This window comes from Schistocerca americana, chromosome 1 (genome assembly GCF_021461395.2).
Source record: "Schistocerca americana isolate TAMUIC-IGC-003095 chromosome 1, iqSchAmer2.1, whole genome shotgun sequence".
In the NCBI taxonomy this organism is placed as follows: domain Eukaryota; kingdom Metazoa; phylum Arthropoda; class Insecta; order Orthoptera; family Acrididae; genus Schistocerca; species Schistocerca americana.
In genome coordinates, this window is record NC_060119.1 from 702773452 (window position 1) to 702794524 (window position 21073).

The 21073-nt window shown below is 38.4% G+C and overlaps 1 protein-coding gene across 2 annotated transcripts in view; it reads left to right on the forward strand.

Annotated features, from left to right (window-relative positions):
* LOC124609585 (neuronal calcium sensor 2) overlaps positions 1–21073 on the forward strand; it is a 454649-nt gene that overhangs the window by 425858 nt on the left and 7718 nt on the right. For both annotated transcript variants that reach the window (XM_047140083.1, XM_047140086.1), the window contains exon 4: positions 3254–3382. In XM_047140083.1, the coding sequence (XP_046996039.1) occupies positions 3254–3382 (129 nt within the window). The remainder of the gene's footprint in view (positions 1–3253; positions 3383–21073) is intronic.

Sequence of the window (21073 nt, forward strand, 5' to 3'; positions counted from 1 at the left end):
GTTTGATCCCACTGTTCTACAGACATTATTCAGAATTAAAGCAAGCAGAACTTATAGGAAGTTATTTGTAAAAATGTAGTTGTGTCGACGTAAGTTGATCCCTGACAGCTCCATTATTCTGGGCATGCGAACTTTGCTAGCTTGCCTCGACCAATATCGTGAAGCGATTCTGTAAACATCTCTATGGTCCTCAGTTATTCGCTTAGAAAATGATTACTTTAAAATTTTCTTGTGAAGATTATGCTCACGCTATCACAGTCAATATATTCACGTAACTTATTAGTGAAAAGGGGCACTATAAAGTCTCGATCTAATTGTGTTCAAATTTAATTCATACCCTACTATTGGGGAATGTGGCACAGGCATGATACGGTACAGTCACCTTCTCTTGCTGATGTAAGATGACATCTGACGTGTGCAAGTATAGCGCAAGATAGATAGGTTGAGCAGGGCTTGTACCTCGGCCACGAAGGTCATTCCCTTGGTTTTATGCCAGGGCCTGGAGTCTTCTCAGAAGTGAAGTGCACAACACTGGAATCGAGCATCAACCTGTACAGCCTTGTCTACATTTACGAGATGATCAGTGGATGTGTGAAAGAATTTGTAAATTCGTGGCAGAGACAAATGCAGTATTGGCTGCAAATGTAAGGACAACATGTGAAACACCTCCTTTAACAGGTACGAGTGTACAGTAAATTGCATCAAGAAAATTGCTGAGGTGATAGTGCATTTCTCATTAAGGTAGGCCATGGGTGAAATTTGAGCCCACTTAGATGGGTCTTGATGTAAAAGTTTACATCTCAAATACATGTAAATTAACCATGATAATATTGGATACTGAAGCCATCTGTTACCCATACAGTCACATTTATCATACAAAGGCTCATTTGCTAATCCATCTTTACTGAAACGTCTTGGCTTCTGTTGTCGTATGCTTTCAGCTACTTTAGTTTCTGCTGCTAACCAGGATACACCCTACACAAATTTTGCACTTGAGGAGTACCTTTGGCACTCCTCTCGACTTGACGCCCCAAGCTTATGTTGCTTGAGCCTTAAAGTGACACTTTACTAAGTCAGTAATTTCTAGCAAACGGAACACGTGGGGGTACTCTCGTAACAAAAAGGTATACAGCAAATGGAATGCACTGCTCATTTTATGGCTTTAAATTCTATTGAGCCTGTGTGGGATGCTTTGGGCAGATGAACTGCAGCACGTCCACTTGCACCAATGACCATCCGGTAGTTGTCAACATTGCTGGTGGAGGAATGGAATGACCTACCACCAGAAATGCTTACCAACCTTGTGGTCACCACAGGAGCATGTTGCAGAGTTGGCACACCCTATTAAAAACCATATTCCTCCATTTGTAATGTCCAGGGACCATTATGAATTGCGGTGACTTCAGTGTAATTATTGTCTTTAAATAAAAGCATCATTTCTGTTCATCTCATCATATGTTTCTTTCAGTTACTGTTGCAGTTCTTTCTATGTATGGTCCAAGTTTCATCAAGCTATATTACTTGGCAGTGACACTTCATGTGAAAGTTACTCTTTTGTCCTTAAGTTTGAGTTTTCAACTCCTCCATTCAAATATTTCCCGTGGTATTCTCTGTTGGATATAAACTCCTCACAATACCAAAGTTTTAAGAACACAGAAAATAGTTTAAGAGTAATCTTAAAGAGAACTGTTGCCCTCTCTTTAGTGGGCTCAGGCTGCTGACTGTTGTAAATCTGTATATAGACCCTTTGTTGGAAACAATGGCATGAAATGTGTCAGGGTAGATATTCATGGCCACAGCACACTAAAGTCAGATTATGGTATTCCAAGGCAAAGGCTCATAAATACTGGGAACTGGCACAAAGTGAATTCTGGCAAAATCTACAGTAATTTGCCACACTATTCTCTGTTCATGTCATTAAAAGATCTCAAAATAAGTCTATATAAATGGTTGGAAAATAATTCATTTTATAGTATAAAAGAATCTCATGAACTGAACATGCTGACATTAATTTGTCAGGTAAGAAATGGAGTCGGGTCATATGTATTGTTTCTGTCTTCAGTTGTTATTAGCTTGTAAGATGACAACATGCCATATATCTGCATATATCAATTTATTGGGTGTAATTATACTAATTACTGTTAATCACATGATTGACTGTTTTATTATTGATTGTATTTGGTAACTCCCTGTGTACTAATTTTGTCTGTCAGCTGTATTCACCAGGGTGTCAATTGTTTCTGTGTGCTGATGCTGAAGCCTGTCTCCTTTCATATGATCAATGGGCCATGTTGATTCTTGATTATCATACCAGAACATGGATGTGTCCTGCAGGACTGCCAGAAAGAAACTCACCATATTTCCTGGGCACAAAGAAAGAAACAGTACATTAGTAAAATGAACACTGCTAAGGAATGCAGTGTATGCAGAACACTGGGGATAGAGATGTGATTTCTTGGGCATGATTATATTTACATATAAGAGTAAGTTCGGTTATGTTGCATAATGATGGGAGAATTTTTTGTTGGAGACTGCCCATCATTCAGCATAGATAGAAGAGTCTACAAGGCACAGAAGAGTATGGAAGTGGTGGTGTACTGGTATGGGGATGCATTTGCATATCTAGTATATATGAACAAACTTTCATAGACGAAAGTGTGGTCTGTTTGGTGGTCTGTTTGATAGAACTTAAAAAAGAACTATAAGTATTTGGAATACATAAATGTTGTTGTGCCACATTTCAAACACTATGAGTCACTCACCTGTCCTCAGTGTTAACCTCACTGTGTGTGTCTTTGGGAAAATGATCAGGTGTCTGAGGAAGCACCACATATGAGCGATGTCCTTGTGAAGAAAGTACTTTTTCATGCATGAATGAATATTTTTCGCACACGACACAAACTCTTCTTATATTCTAAGCAAAATGGGGTAAGATAAAATGTATTTGTATGATATCAGCAGAAAAAGTGTTAAATGGTGTATTCTGAGACCTCTGTCAAATCGATTGGGTACTTAGGTCCAGAGAAAGAAAGAAAGAGAGAGAGAGAGAGAGAGAGAGAGAGAGAGAGAGAACATCAGTGTGCGTGCATGCGCGGGCTATGTTTTATGTAAATAGTGATATGTTATTTTGTGTTACACTTCAGCATTCTGCACAACATCGTAGCAGTTCATGATTACTTGACAGACCAGCTTGAAAGTGAAAGGCTGTTTTAAATGACTGTGACTATATTCATTTCTGTTTAACTTGTTACAGGAGTTCCTCTTGGCCATAGATGTCACATCTTCTGGCACACCAGAGGAAAAATTGAAGTGGGCGTTTAGGATGTATGATGTTGATGGCAACGGTGTAATCGACATTCAAGAAATGACCAAAATAGTGCAGGTAAGCATTCTGTAGTGACTGCTTATGTATTCTTTTTAAAATACAATGAACTAAGAACAGTGTCATTCTGCAAGCCAAAATGCGCTAACTGGATGTTGTCATCCCGGAATGGTACATTCTCCTAGAACCAGGTCTGCTGATACCTAATACTGGTGCTGTTTTTTGTATGTTCATGTAATCATAATTATACAAGAAAAGAGGTAAATTCCGATTACCTTCATGCTAGTCTGAACAGTATTAGGTATTTCTTAGCCTCTTAAATTTTCCTTTAATGAATAACAACTATGATGTGACACTTAAATTTGTCAGGTATGTGGCTAGTGTATTACTGGCTACGAGTATGGTAAATATCACAAGAATAGTTGACCCAACTGCACATGAGTCTTACTCCAGCCAATATATTCTAAGAGTCTAGTTTGTCCTACAGTCATACAATACATTTTGTCCAACTGCATCAGATTATTCATTTTGTGTTTTTACAACAGAGGATATCCGTAAGAGGAAGCAACATTTAGATCTTGAATATACATGGGTTGTGTAATGTTATGGCATGTTATTTCAGTGAGAAAATGTTAGATGGAATCTGTAGCTTGATTTCCCAGAATATAAATCATGCCAAACTTTGAGAAGTGTAGTATCTGACAAGGAGACCAAAATATCTCCGTCATGTCTGTGGAATCATATAATGGGTGTTATGCATTTCATGTGTGTTATGTTTGTTTATTTTGAGCTTCAACTGCCACTCCCTGCACTAAATGTCAACCTTCTGCAGATCTTCGTGCATTTCTCTACAATTTTCTAGCATGGTAACTTCCCTGTACCCAGCAGCGTCATCCGCAAAAAGCCTCATGGAAATTCTGATGTTGTTTTATATAACTCTGCCTATAACACTCACTCAGTGTTACCAAAAGCCACTCTTGCTCCCGAAGACTTCTCTCCATCCAGAATGACATGCTGTGTGTTCAATTTGCTATAAACCCTTCAGTCCAATCACACAGCTAGTTTGATATTCTGTTCATTTGTGTATTTTGTACATTATGCAGCAGTGTGGAACTGTGTCAGATGCCATATGTAAGTTGAAGAACATAGCATCTATCAGGGCGCTGGTATCTGGCACCTTCTGGGTGTCGGGTACAAACAGAACAAACTAGGTTTTACATGATTGCTGTTTTTGGAACGTATGTTGATTCCAATAGAGTAGAAATATAAAATCAGTTCATAGACTAAAAGTGACTTGTTCACATACTATGAACATAAAACATAGCTACACAATAGCACATACATTATATTGTAAAACAGTGCAGTGAAAGTAATAAAAAGAACATCACAAAAAGTGGCTTATTCACCATGATGTTTTCCATTGTCTCGTATTAAAATATGGGCACAAATAGAAACTTAATAGTACAGGTTATGCAATATTAGCTTAGAGTGTTTGCAGAATATAGAAATAATTAATGAAATGGAGTTTTCATGTAGGATGTCATAATATTAACTTAATAACTTTTCTCACAATTTCTGCTAGCAGGTGAGTGATACACTGAACAGACTTCCTTTAATTGTGCTAATTGTGCAGAAGCATTGTTCTGTTAAGTAAACTGGGTTGTCAAACAGATATTCCTTTAAATTATTTCTTCACAAAAAATATGTTACCTTTTGAGCATTTAACAAAGTTAACAATGTGTTGAAGCTTTTAGGAGCGGCATTCTTTACCCAATTTGTGTAGATACCAAATGCTTCAATGCTTGTAGTGCCATGACGTGAGCAGTTTGTATCACATTGTGTTGTGTTATTAAGGATAAATCACATCAGGTACATGTAATGCTATGTTGTTGTTATTATCCTTACTTATTTGAAGAGATTATAGCATGGTGCTCAGTAATATATCCCACACATTACCATAACTCCTCCTCTTTGTTCCTTGAAGGTTCTTTTATGCTGGCATTTGCCCAAGAATATCATGCCATAACACACTATGGAGTGAAAATATCCTAAGCACACTAACTTACGTGTTCTTCTGTCATCAAGGCAGACAGACATCTGTTTGAATGCCACAGAATTTTGAAGAGTACACTTCATTATGACCTGGTCATTATTTGCAATAACTGTTATGTCTGGGTTCTTGTGCTTGTGTGGATGTGGTTAAAATTAGTCCTCCTCAATTTTTTGGACTGAGAGATGTTTGTGACCAGATCATAACAACTCCCTTGAGGCTGTCACTAATCAAACTATAATTTAACAGCATAGACGTTATCCGCAACAATGTTTGTGCCACCAGCAACGATTGTGAGTTTACCATTTTTGCTGACGGATCGAGGCAGATTATTTACATATACGAGAAACAGAAAGGGCCGACCCACAGAACCTTGTGAAAGTCCATGCTTTATTGTGCCCTAATTGGACGTCACCATATCTTCTGATGTGCCATTTGAGACATCTGTGTCTTCCAGCATCTATGTCTAAGATATGATGAATATCAGTTACCTACAGTTCATGTGAGTCCTTAATGACATTCCTACTCTTAAAGTATATTTTGTTCTACGCAATAAAAAGCCTTTACAAGATCACACAAGGCACCAGATGGAAGCTGCTTACTGGGTAGGGGCCCCGACACATCACACAATAAATGAAAAGATTGCATGTCTGCTGTTAATGATGTTCATGTTTTCAAAGTTTACTAGTATCCAGCAATGCATTTCATGAACTTTAGAAAATGATGTTATGAGCAAGATGGAATTATAATGTGAGACACTTACAGCATCTCAGGTGTTTTTTAAAAAAAGAGTTCTAACAATAGCATATTTCACTACTGGAACCACTCGTTGTTTCAGGGAGATGAATATATGATTGAAAACTTTGCATACATCATCACAGCAGGGCTTCAACTCTTTATTTGGAAAAAAAATATGAGTGACAGTAGAGGTTTTACTTTTTCCACGAGTTTTTCCCCAACACCTACAAGGGACACACTTACTGAGTCACATGTTTCAGGGAATTTACATTTTGAAATATCTGCAGCTTTGTCAGCAGAAAAATTGCAGGATATTTGCACAGTGAGAGTTGAAAAGTGTTAGTTAAAAATTTCAGCTACTTCTGTGCTGTCAGTTACTTCCACATTGCTAATATTTAAAACAGTTTTATTTTCACTTTGGTGGAGGGTATAGTTTCAGTTCCTCTTTTTATTCCAGATATTTCTGATTTTGTTACTTGACTCAGCAATTTCAGATCCAGTGCACACACCCTTGATTTTTTTTTAGACATTGGCTAAATTTTACAATATAGTTTATAATGGCTTAATTGTGAAGAATTCATAGAACATTTTCGTGCTTTCAAGTATTGCCCCTGTGTCTTAAAAGATGTTCTTATGACCTTATAAATCCAGATTTTTTAAATATTCTTCATAAGACATTATGTATTTCTCTTTAGAAAGTAAGCTTCTGAAAATCGTTGCTGCCTCATTTGTGAATAAAATATATTTTTTGTTAGTGTCTTTTATACAATACACAGTCCTGCAGTTAATTTCCTTTAGGCATTAATTTTTCTTGTAGTTTTCCTCCAGGGCCTAATGCCACTTTGAAAACTGTTAAAGGTAAGTTTTTGTACATCATGCTCAGATACACCATTTATAACCTTTTAAACCATTATATTTTTTACTTTCCCCTGATTCAGAAATATGTTGTCAGTTAATGTCGTGGAAGAAATTGTGGTTCTGGTAGGGAGAAATACTGTGGGACACAGTTAAAAGTGTGTACAAAATGATCAAACTTATTGTTACCAGAATACCTGCATGAAAGTCCTCAACTACTATCAGATCCTTTTCTTCCAAATAAAACACAGCAAGACACATTGAAAGTGAAAACTATCACAAGATGCGCTTTATTTTGCTGCCATTTCCAATTTGGAAGTTGTCTCTGGGAACTTAAAAACAAACTTGAATGAAGCTCCACACACAATTTTTTGACATTTGTTGCAGTGAGCAACAAATATTTTTTTTATATAAAGGGATGATTAATTCATGGTATTGAAATATAATTAAGTTCGCCTCCACGTGGTGCACCCTGGGTAACGCTAAATGAACTAACACAACTGGCGGCAAAGCCATACGCTAAATAAATTAATTACTTGTGTTGTTTATATATTTGTGCATCTGTTCTTACATTTTATTCTGTGCAGCCTGTCATTAGGATGAAATCTGAAGGAAGTGAAGTGAAATGAACAGAAGTGGGCAACATACGTTATTTAGACAAATTTTGTTAAGAATAGACAGAATTTAACATCACATCACAACTTGCAGTAAACACACAAACAGGGGAGTTGTGATGTAATGCTGTATTTATTGTCAGTGCAGTTTACAAAAATAACACATGATGTCTCCTTATGTTAATTTCACAAGCTTCAGATTTATTCCTAGTGATGTGTTGTATGGATAAAATGTAAGAACAAGTGCAAAAAATAAACAAACAAACCAATTAATTCTGGGGGTTATATCGAAAGTAAGGTCTGATTTCTTAAAAAAGATAAACTGTCACAGATTTTTCAAAAAAACTGTTTTTATTTACTTTCTTACATGTTTCTCTATTTTCTACATAGTTTCCATATTTTCTTGAACATTTGTCATAAGGTTCTACTAGATTTTGTCTCTCTGTCATAGACATCTGTCACCTGTGAGGATAACCAGCCTTTAACAGCTTCGTTCACCTCATCATCTGTTGCGAAGCACATGCCTCTAGGAAACTCATTTAGGTAGCGGAACAAGTGAAATTTGTTCAGTGCTGGTTTTGGTTCATCGTTGACATTTTCTCATCCATCCTCAGAAGCTCTCACCCACTTACACACTCCGCTGTTGCTGTTTGCATTGAGGTCATACACTTCACTTATCTGTTAATGAATTTCCACTGCTGCAGTGATCCTCGCTGTGAAAAACTGAATCACTGACCATTTTCACAGTTGGTGGGCTGATAAGTTGTTTTCCATATTTTGAGCTGACACTGAAAACAGCACACTATCACGGTATCATTACAAATGGTGTTGTCTGACAAGCAAGGCATGCCAGGATTTGGTGCACATGTGCGTTTCAGTGAGTACACTGCATTTGATTAGCTGTGGCAATTCGGATCTTACTTTCTGAATTACCCTCATATTTTGCAACACGATGAATTAATCATCAGTAAAGAATAAAATGTGTGTTACACTTGACTTGTAATATTGTACAACTGTCACACTAATACAGTTGTGGACAAAAGAAACAAGTAATATGTGATGTTATCTCAGATGCAGAAAAGTATATTTTTATCTAAAGACAAAAAATCTTATGTGAATTGGCCTGAGAAAGTATTGGCACCCTCCATCGACTCCCATATCCATGAGGGCTTGCATATATTTGAAAAACACATAGTTACATTTCCTCAAAGTGAACAGCTGTATGCAATTTCACCATATTGAGAGTTTTTTTAGCACAGAACTTGACAGAAATATGTGAGTTAAAATGTACAGAATGTGGAACAGTCATTGAATTTTTGAATATGATAGCATGTAGTTTCCAGAATGGAACTACATGTCACCTAATTATTCAGGTATTTCAGATACGACTGCAAAATCTGATGATATCAGCACAACTGGATATGCTTCGCAAAGACAGAACAAATAAATTGACAATTTAACTGTTAATATTTAGTCATCATTACTGGTGTCCTTCAGCAACTAGTAGCTATGAACTACTGATTTCATGAGCTTAGGCTCCCAGAATTTGTTCAGAAATACATTACACAACTCTTTCATTTAATGTTTTGTCTTATACAGGCTTTTCTTTGAGCTGATGTTTTCCAACAGTGATTTGTCAGTTCTAGACTTCGAAGCCCCCTGCCAAGATCAAACATTGTTCTTTATTTTAACCTTCCACTTACACAATTTTAGTACTGTTGTGCCTTCATCGGAAACTTTTATTTTTTAATACTACATTTAGTTGTGTGCGCTGGCAGCCTAACTCAGTACAGTCATACTTAATCCTGTAGTATATCACTTGGGACATCTCTTTATCCAGATAACTACAAATTTTCATTTACATATATCTCTTTTAGCCCTGTGTGACATAATTATAATATTTACTTGAGTATTCAGGTAGTGGGGGAGACAAATGTACACAAATCAGAAAAAGTTTTGCATTGCCCCAATATGTCATCCAAGTGTGTTACTATCAAAACTTCTCCTGTATCAATCCGAAGATCACCTCCAACATTGTTTATTAGCATAGACAAAGCCACTATGAGTGCCACCTACGAGTAGAACGCCTTGTTCAAATGGATTGCAGCATTTCAGTTGAAAATATAGCACCAGTAGGATGCGTTAGAGACACCTGCGAAACAATAGAGTGAAGATCCATAATGCTATGAAGAACAATCATGACAAATGATTGGGTCCATATCATAACATTTCACACCCACACCTGGGGTGTTACAAGTGTCTCACATCATCATCCCACCTTGATCATAACATCATTTTCTAAAGTTACTGAAATGCATAGCTGGATACTGATACACCTTGGAAACCTGAATGGTGTTAACAGCATCACATTATACACAGAAGGCTTGTCAACCAGGAAAGTTGCTCAGTGTGTGGACCAGAGTCAAAGTGATAGTGTGCAGATTTGGTTCTAATAGTCATGTAGTGTTGAGGTCTTCCACTGTACAGACTGTTCACTTTCAACAGCTGCACAAAATTATTGATATCTATGACTTTTGAGTCAAAGGAAACATGGGCTGAGTGCTCCAGAACTGAATTCGGCTTTCGAAGAGGCTACAGGATATTGTAAGTCCCATCTAACTGTTACAAGATGATTGCTTGATGAAATCTCCATTCCTGGTGACCATGGTGAGCACCACATCACACCAAAACATCGTGGACTCCATTACAGATGAGCAAGGAATCAGGAAGAGTGGGTGCTCCAGAATTGGTGGTGTGTGCTGTTTACAGACGTTCGGAGGCAGTCGGTAACATCAAATGCCTCCGATGTTGTATAGTGGAACCATACAGCCAACATTTTGGTAACAATTTTATCTTGATGGATGCTAACTCTCGTGCTCTTGGTGCTGTTCTCATGAAGACGTTCTTTCAGCATGCTACGATCACTGGAATGGAGTGGCCTGCCTGTTCTCAGGACATGAATGCAATCAAACATATATGGGATTAGTTGAAATGAGCTGGTTTGGCCATGTATGGTCGCTTGCGAAGTTTGGATGTAGATGCAGATGTAGATATAGAAGGTGGCATGAACATCTGGGTTCCATCTGTGATCATTTACGCTGATGGCACAGTGAATTGAGCATGGGCAGAGCTGGACAACTTGGACAGAAAAACTGTAAAGTTTATGATGAGTCATCATCCACTACAACTCTGCAATGATGAGGACAGGCTGTAAGTAATGCAACCTTCTAAATCTACATATATACTCCACAAGCCTCCGTGTGGGAGTCTAGTGGAGCGTACCATGTGCTACTACTAGTCATTTCCTTTCGTATTCCACCAACAGATAGAACAAGCAAAAACAAACTGTCTATATGCCTCCATACGAGCTCTAATTCCCTGATCCTTATTCAAAATATACAGTGGTGGCACTAGAATCATTCAACAGTCAGTGTCAAGTGCCAGTTCTCTAAATTTTCTCAGTAGGGCTCCTCAAATAGAAAATCACCTTCCCTGCAGGGAATCTGATTTGACTTCCCAAAGCATCTCCGTAATACTTGTGTGTTGTTTGAACCTACCAATAACAAATCTAGGAACCTATCTCTGTACTGGTTTGATATCTTCTTTTAATCTGACCTGGTAGGAGTTGCAAACATTTGAGCAATATCTAACAATGGGTTCCACTAGTGTTCTGTATGTTTCATTTAGAGACAAGTTACTTTTCCCTAGAATTCTCCCATTAAACCGGAGCTGGCCATTCACCTTCCCTACTACTTACCTTATAGTCTTGTCCCATTTCATGTCACTTTGCAGTGTCACACGTAGATATTTAATCAGTGTGACTTCGTCAAGCAGTTCAGTACTAATGCAGTATTTGAAAATTACAGTATTGTTTTTCTTACACATCTGCATTAACTTACATTTTCTGTTGTTGTTGTTGTTGTTGTGGTCTTCAGTCCTGAGACTGGTTTGCTGCAGCTGTCCATGCTACTCTGTCCTGTGCTAGCTTCTTCATCTCCCAGTACGTACTGCAGCCTACGTCCTTCTGAATCTGCTTAGTGTATTCATCTCTTAGTCTCCCTCTACGATTTTTACCCTCCACGCTGCCCTCCAATACTAAATTGGTGATCCCTTGATGCCTCAGAAAATGTCCTACCAACCGATCCCTTCTTCTAGTCAAGTTGTGCCATGAACTCCTCTTCTCCACAATCCTATTCAATACCTCCTCATTAGTTATGTGATCTACCAATCTAATCTTCAGCATTCTTCTGTAGCACCACATTTCGAAAACTATTCTCTTCTTGTCCAAACAATTTATTGTCCATGTTTCACTTCCATACATGGCTACACTCCATACAAATACTTTTAGAAACGACTTCCTGACAATTAAATCTATACTCGACGTTAACAAATTTCTCTTCTTCAAAAATGCTTTCCTTGCCATTGCCAGTCTACAGTTTATATCCTCTCTACTTCGACCATCATCAGTTATTTTGCTCCCCAAATAGCAAAACTCCTTTACTACTTTAAGTGTCTCATTTCCTAATCTAATTCCCTCAGCCTCACCCGACTTAATTCGCCTACATTCCATTATCCTTGTTTTGCTTTTGTTGATGTTCATCTTATATCCTCCCTTCAAGACACCGTCCATTCCGTTCAACTGCTCTTCCAAGTCCTTTGCTGTTTCTGACAGAATTACAATGTCATCGGCGAACCTCAAAGTTTTTATTTCTTCTCCATGGATTTTAATACCTACTCCGAATTTTTCTTTTGTTTCCTTTACTGCTTGCTCAATATACAGATTGAATAACATCAGGGAGAGGCTACAACCCTGTCTCAATCCCTTCCCATCCCCTACTTCCCTTTCATGCCCCTTGACTCTTATAACTGCCATTTGGTTTCTGTACAATTTGTAAATAGCCTTTCGCTCCCTGTATTTTACCCCTGCCACCTTCAGAATTTGAAAGAGAGTATTCCAGTCAACATTGTCAAAAGCTTTCTCCAAGTCTACAAATGCTAGAAACATAGGTTTGCCTTTTCTTAATCTAGGCTCTAAGATAAGTCATAGGGTCAGTGTTGTCACATGTTCCCATATTTCTATGTAATCCAAACTGATCTTCTCTGAGGCCAGCTTCTACCAGTTTTTCCATTCATCTGTAAAGAATTCGCGTTAGTATTTTGCAGCCATGACTTATTAAACTGATAGTTCGGCAATTTTCACATCTGTCAACGCCTGCTTTCTTTGGGATTGGAATTATTATATTCTTCTTGAAGTCTGGGGTATTTTGCCTGTCTCATACATTTTGCTCACCAGATGGTGGAGTTTTGTCAGGACTGGCTCTCCCAAGGCTGTCAGTAGTTCTAATGGAATGTTGTCTACTCCCGGGGCCTTGTTTCGACTTAGGTCTTTCAGTGCTCTATCAAACTCTTCACGCAGTATCATATCTCCCATTTCGTCTTCATCTACATCCTCTTCCCTTTCTATAACATTGCCCTCAAGTACATTGCCCTTGTATAGACCCTCTGTATACTCCTTCCACCTTTCTGCTTTCTGTTCTTTGCTTGGAACTGGGTTTCCATCTGAGTACATTTTTCTATATTTAGAATAAGCTGCCATTCATCACACCAAACAGATATAAGTCTAAGTCATTCTGTATCCTCCTACAGACAATCAGTGGTGACACTTTCCCATACATTACAGCATCTTCAGCAACATATGCTGATTGGTGCTTACCCTATCCATCAGATCATTTATGTATATGTAGAACAAGAGCAGTCCTATCACATTACCCAGGGACATTCCTGACGATACCCTTATGTCTGATGAACACTCACCGTCCAGGAAAATCTGCTGAGTTCTGTTACTTAAGAACTCTTCAAGCAACTTGCACATCTGAGAGCCTATTACACATGGTCAGACCCTTGTTAAGTGTGCAGTGGGGCAGTGTGTCATATGCTTTCTGGAAATGTAGGCATATGGAATCTTGACAGTTGACATTCATCCATGGTTTGTAGGATATTGTGCAAGGAAAGAACAAGCTGAGTTTCACACAAAAAATGCTGTTAAATCCATGCTTATTTTTTGACAGAAGCTTCTCTGTCTCAAGGAAATTTATTATATTTGAACTTATAATATGCTTAAGGATTCAGTAGCAAACCAGTCTAAAGGATATTGGTCTGTAATTTTGTGATTCTGTTCTTTTACCCCTTTATATATAGGAATCACTTCTGCTTTTTTCCAGTAATTTGGCACTTTGCACATGGCGAGAGAGTCACAATCACTGCAAGTTAAATAAGGAACCAGTGCCAAAGGGAACTCTGTGTGAAACCTAATTGGGATTCTGTGTTGACCTGGTGAATTATTTGTTTCTGTTGTTTCTCAATGCCAGGGATGCCTACTTCTACATCGTCCATACTGGAGTCTGCACAGTGGTCAAATGATAGTTAGTGTGTACAGTCCTCCTGCATGAATGATATTTTAAATGTTAAATTTTAAACTTCAGCTTCCATTTTCCTGTCTTCTATTGCCACAGCAGACTGGTTAATGAGTGACTGAATAGAATCCTTCAGTCAACTTGGATATTTTACAAAGAACCAGAATTTTCTCACGTTCCTCACATGGTCTGCCATTAAAGTACGACAGTGAAAGTTTTTTATGCTTTTTGCATCAGTCTTTTTGTAGATACATCGGTTTCTTCGAACGTTTGCCTGTCAGCGTGTCCTGATTTCTTTGTAACCCAGAGTGCTTCCTCAGCACTTTCCGACTTTTGCTATTAAACCATAGCAGGTCTTTTCCACTCTTAATATACTTACTTGGCACATACTTCTCCAGAGAGTGATTTACAGTTAGTTTAAACTTTTTGCATAATTGCTCTATACCCATCATATTGGAACTAAATGATGTCCATTCATTGTCTAATCAGGATGATAACAGTAGCTTACCTACACTTTTCAGCATAAAAACTCTTCTAGCCTTTTACAGATCTATTAACTTCAGGAACCATTATCACTCAGTCATGATTACTAACCCTTGTCTCTGTACTGGTGCTGTCGATAAGGCAAGCCTGTTTGTAACTACCAGGTCTTACGTTTTTCCATTGGCTGTGGGTTGTTGAATTAGCTGTTCAAGACTGTTTTTGGTAAATGTGTTCAGAACTACTTCACAAGAATGTCTGTCCATCTCACCAGCAGTGAATCCAGAGATGTCTCAATTTATACTCTGCGGTTTAAAGTCACCTCTAACTAGCATTCCATGATTGGGGTACTTTCTTTGACTGACTCTGCATTTGTTATGGCAGGATTCGGTGGCTGATACCTTTCAGTATATTTTTCAAGTAGTCTTTGGTTTCTGGATGTGTTCTGTGCTGACCACATTTTTGTCTTGATGATGATATATATTTGATCAAATGGCAGCAAATAAATCTGACCTCTTTGAGGATGTCCACATCAAAACTGGTATCAGTGACCATTACTCGGTTGTGACAACTGTGAGTGCCAAAGTGCAACGGACAATTAACTCAAGGAAAAAATGTGTATATTGAGTAAACTACATAAAAAAGCAGTAGTGTCAAATCTCAGTGAGGAACTTGAAACTCTTATAACAGGGCAGGAGCATGTAGAGGAACTGTGGGTCAAGTTCAAATGAATAGCTGGCCAAGCACTGGGAGACATATGTACCCAGTAGAACAGTTCATAATGAGAGGGACCGTCCATGTTAGACGGTCACTGTAAAGAAACTTCTAAAGAAACAGAGCCTAAGGGACTACCGCATAATAGGTGCAAAACAAAGAATAGGGTTAACGATAGAGAGATCCTGAATGAAACAGTTTTGTCTTTCTAGAGAGCAATGTGTGAAGCCCTCGGTGACTGCTGTAGCAGAATATTGTCAAATGATCTTTCACAAAACTCAAAGAAATTATGTGTGGTCGTATGTAACGTGTGTTAGTGGCACCAAAGTTAGTGTCCAGTCACTTGTGGATAAGACAGGAACAGAAATTGAGGTTAGCAAAGCAAGAGATGAAATCCTGCAGACTTTGAAGTAAGGGAAGTCACAGCCTGAATATATCATTTTGAAAAGATAAGACTGCTTTAATTTTAAGTCCTTTATTTATAGGCGCAACTCGTCCTGCAGCATTTTAGCTGCATCATCAGGTAGGCGATACTCATGCAAGATAGCAAGAAAACTTAACCAAAATAAAAAAGTGCATACAGGGTGAACATACTTACAAAATCAAGTCATGTTCAGATCAAAGAAAGAGAAGGGATGAACCAGCATTCATAATCAGCAAATTTTTGCTAAGTAGCAGACGTTAAAAATCAAATGATGTAGAACACTCCTGTGATACCTAGAAAGGAGGAAATTAGTAAGGAGAAATTTCTAATTAGGGACCATTAGGTAGTTAAAATACTAATAAATTCCACTTGCCATGAGGACCAGTATCTGGTGAACTAGCAGAGTCCCTGTATGTCGAATTGGTGATCCTCCATGAAATAATGTAAAAAATGAGCAGCTACTGGCAGGTCACCCACTTGCCTAAAAGAGATTAAAAAGCATACTGGTAAAGACTCTCTTATTCAATTTTAAATTATTGTTATCACCTACCACCACCACCACCACAACAACAACAACAACCATCACCACCAAAAAAAGCATTCGGCAAGAAACTATTTTAAAGTATAGCACACGCTGACATATAGTAAATAATGGAACTCGGTATCATCTCATATCTAAACAGCTCAGTCGGCATTGCGAGGCCAGATGGCAGGTATCTGAACTTAACAACAACAAGTGCATGCACAAAATTGTGCGCTAAACAGGCAGCATGTCGGAGCGCATCTGCGAAAGTACCATAGAGAGCAGGGTCATGTGGAGTGTGCATGCATGAATAATTAGACAAGTAGTATTACAGCTGAACTGGTGGAAAGGCTGGGTAATCCCTCAAAGTAAGTGAAAAAAATTAATTTTGTAAAACCAATTATTAGTGCTAATTTTGTAAAAGGTAGACCATGGAAAAGTAGCACGTTAATGGTTACAAAATGAATTCAAGATAACAACTATTTAAAAGCTATAAACCATGACATATAACATAATTTATTAAAAAAAAAACTACTAAAAGCCAGAACCTAGACTATCTTAATGCACTGTAGAGGAATCGTGCTCAACTTAAATTTCTATGAAAAACATGAAACATCACTAACAAGACTGAAGCTGGGACAAACTGGTTGCCATACACTGACTGAATGAAGGCCAGTTGGATGGAAGTGTATAAACAAATTTTCATAATTAAAGTACTGAATCGTCAAAACTGGATGATTCAAGGTAATAAAAAACATAATAAAGCAAAAAAAGGCAATATCTACCACACCATGAGCATAAGCAAACATTAAACACTGACACAGTTGAAACTGGCTAATAAATCATGATGTCTGAGCTCATATTGCCCATTGAAGATGCATTTGGTGAACTTTTTCAGGGAATACATAATCTTATCTTCCTCAAGAATATTTAAAGTATTGCCGTCATTTCCCATATGTAAGACCTGAAGATTACTGGCAAGCTAGTGACAGTATGACTATGTTCTGTCAGGTGAAAACTTAAGGCTGATTTTGAATTTCTCATATTAAGGTGCTTTAAAATAGTGACAACAATTTCAGTATTCTTGAAGAAGTGGAGATTATACATTCTTGGAAAAGGTCCCTGAATGTAGCTTCAGTGAACAAGTGGAGGTCAGATGTCATGCTTCTTAGCCAGTTTTGACTGCATCAGCATGACTAATGTCCATGGTGTCCACCCCTGGTAGCTGAGTGGTCAGTGCGACGGAATGTCATACCTAACAGCCCGGGTTCGATTCCCAGCTGGGTCGGAGATTTTCTCAGCTCAGGGACTGGGTGTTGTGTTGTCCTTATCATCATCATTTCATCCCCATCGACACGCAAGTCGCCGTAGTGGCATCAGCTCGAAAGACTTGCACCAGGCAAACGGTCTACCCAACGGGAAGCCCTCGCCACATGACATTTCCATGCCCATGATGTGGCTGCCTTTTTTTGTTTCATTATGGTTTTTATTACTTTGTATCATGCTGTTTTGACAATTTGCTAGTTCACAGAGAAAAATTGAGGTCAACTGTTCCAATTCCATCCGTGTACCACACAAAAGATGAATGAAATAAGTTTTAGTGTCAGTGGAGTTGTAAAACAGCTGAAATTGTTAAAAATTGGACAAAATTCCAGGGCCTGATGGAATCCCTGCCAGATTCTGTACTGAATTTTCAGCTGAGTAACCCTTCCTCTAACTATAATCTATTGTAGATCCTCCAAACTAAAATGTGAATCTCAATGTAGACAAGTGTAATGTGCTGCGAATACATAGAAAGAAAGATCCTTTATCATTTAGCTACAATGTAGCAGATCAGCAACTGGAAGCAGTTAATTCCATAAATTATCTGGGAGTAGGCATTAGGAGTGATTTAAAATGGAATGACCATATAAAATTAATCGTCGGTAAAGCAGATGCCAGACTGAGATTCATTGGAAGAATCCTAAGGAAATGCAATCAGAAAACAAAGGAAATAGGTTACAGTACACTTGTTCGCCCACTGCTTGAATACTCTCACTGGTGTGGGATCCGTACGAGATACGGTTGATAGAAGAGATAGAGAAGATCCAACAGAGAGCAGCGCACTTCGTTACAGGATCATTTAGTAATCACGAAAGCGTTACGGAGGTGATAGATAAACTCCAGTGAAAGACTCTGCAGGAGAGACGCTCAGTAGCTCGGTACGGACTTTTGTTGAAGTTTGGAGAACGTACCTTCACCGAAGAGTCAAGCAGTATATTGCTCCCTCCTACGTATATCTCACGAAGAGACCATGAGGATAAAATCAGAGAGATTAGAGCCCACACTGAGGCATACTGACAATCTTTCTTTTCACGAACAATACGAGACTGGAATAGAAGGGAGAACAGATAGAGGTACTCAAAGTACCCTCTGTCACACACCATCAGGTGGCTTGCAGAGCATGGATGTGGATGTAGATGTACGACAATCACCAAAACAAAATGAAAGGGGACGTGTCTGACGGGTATTACCACGGCAGTGGCCTGCCCAGAAGGCACTGCATCTTTCACAGTCAGATGGTTGCAGTGTTTCTTGATTTCTGAAAAGCATGTGACTCAGTACCACATCCTTGCTTACTGTCAAAAGTACAATCACATGGGCTATCAAGTGAAATTTGTGACTGGATTGCGGACTTTTTGGAAGGGGGATGCAGCACGTTATCTTGGAGAGAGAGTCATCCTCAGATGTAGAAGTAATTTCGGGTGAGCCCCAGGGAAGGGTGTTGGATGTTTGCAGTTCATGTTGTATATTCATGATCTTGCAGACAATATTTCTAGTAACCTCAGACTCTTTGCAGATTAAGCAATTATCTATGCTGAAGTACAGTCTGAAAGAAGCTGCATAAGTATTTGGTCAGGTAATGAGAAAATTTCAATGTGGTGCAAAGATTGGCAACTTGCTTTAAATGTTCATAAATGTAAAATTGTGTGCTTCACAAAACGAAAAAAATGTAGTAGTCTATGACTATAGTATCAATGAGTCACAGTTGGAATTGGCCAATGAGTTGGCCAACTCATACAGATACCTGGGTGTAACACTTTATAGGAATATGAAATGGAATGATCGCTTAGGCTCAGTATGGGTAAAGCAAGTGGTAGACTTGAGCTTATTGCTAGAATACTGGGGAAGTGCAATCAGTCTACAAAGGAAACTGCTGAAAATCACTAGTGTGAGGCATTCTAGAATATCGCTCAAGTGAGTGTGGCTCATACCAAATAAGACTAACACGGGATATTGAACATCTACAGAGAAGGGCAGCACCGATGGTCACAGGTTTGTGTGATCCATGGGAGGGTGTTGGTGACACTGAAGAAATTGAACTGGCGGACTCTTGAAAATTGATGTAAACTAAAGTCTACTAACAAAGTTTCAGATGCTGACTTTAAATCATAACTCTTGGAATATACTGCAATCTCATACTTATCACTCACATAGGGACCATGAGGACAACATTAGATTAGTTACAGCACACTCAGAGACATTTAAACAGTTAGTCTTCCAACACTCAATACATTAATGGAACACTAAGAAAACCTAATAATTGGTGTGGTAGAATGTAACCTCTGCCAAGCACTGCACAGTGGTTTGCAAAGTATAAGTATAGGTGTAGGTGTAGATGTAGATGTTGTCCAACTGCAAAATGTTTTTATAGGCTATACATTGATTGTGCATAACACATCGTACAGTACATTGTGTGTGTGTGTGTGTGTGTGTGTGTGTGTGTGTTGGTGTCATTGTGTCACAAGGAATCTTCACTTCAGAAAATTGTAAAATTTTGAGACAGAGTTGCTGTTCGGTACTTATATTGAAGTGATGAAATCATTAGGATGACAGGTCTGAATGATATGCCTTTCTGGTTTACTCTTCTCCAATCTATTCCTCCTTCCTCCCTGAGAAAGCTACTAATAATTCCAAGCTATGCAGGTGTTGTGTTCTTATATGTATTTGTCAGCAGTACCTAAAATTTCCCCTCCTCAAGGTGGGTACAGGACCAGAAAAATATTAGTTAACTCTGAAGAAAGACATTATCTGAAAACTTGATTATGTTTTGAATCTGATGTGTGCGTCTGTCAACCATGTAATGCCCCAACTATACTACTACCAATTTTTGCCCTCAACTTTCTGTGATGTTCCCTTTCTTTAGTGCTGCTGTGGCACATTTATCCAGGACTAATTCCAAACTGATGTCAGTCCCGAGTCATGTCCTATTAACCCGGCGAGGATGTGGTGCAAAAGGGGTACATTAAGGATGTGGATGGTCACATTGACCCTGTTTTTCATTTATATTTTTTAAGTATTTATTGGCACTTTTTAACAAAAGATGATAATTAAATTTATGAAATATTTACTAATTAAAGGATTTTCATAGAAATAAACACCATTAAGCGTACAAACGCTTTATTACTTAATTTTTACATAAAGTCTACAAAATAATCATTTTAACAGCTCTACAAAACAATACGTTCTCATCAGTAATTCGGACTTTTTGCTAAGTATTTATGAGATAAATCTTCTTTGAACACAAAATGAATAATAAACTTTTGACCTAAGCTGTTATTCATCTCTTGCCATAGCACATTGTTGATGTTCAGATGTGTGTGAAATCTTATGGGACTTAACTGCTAAGGTCATCAGTCCCTAAGCTTACACACTACTGCCGGCCGAAGTGGCCGTGCGGTTAAAGGCGCTGCAGTCTGGAACCGCAAGACCTCTACGGTCGCAGGTTTGAATCCTGCCTCGGGCATGGATGTTTGTGATGTCCTTAGGTTAGTTAGGTTTAACTAGTTCTAAGTTCTAGGGGACTAATGACCTCAGCAGTTGAGTCCCATAGTGCTCAGAGCCATTTGAACCATTTACACACTACTTAACCTAAATCATCCTAAGGACAAACACACACA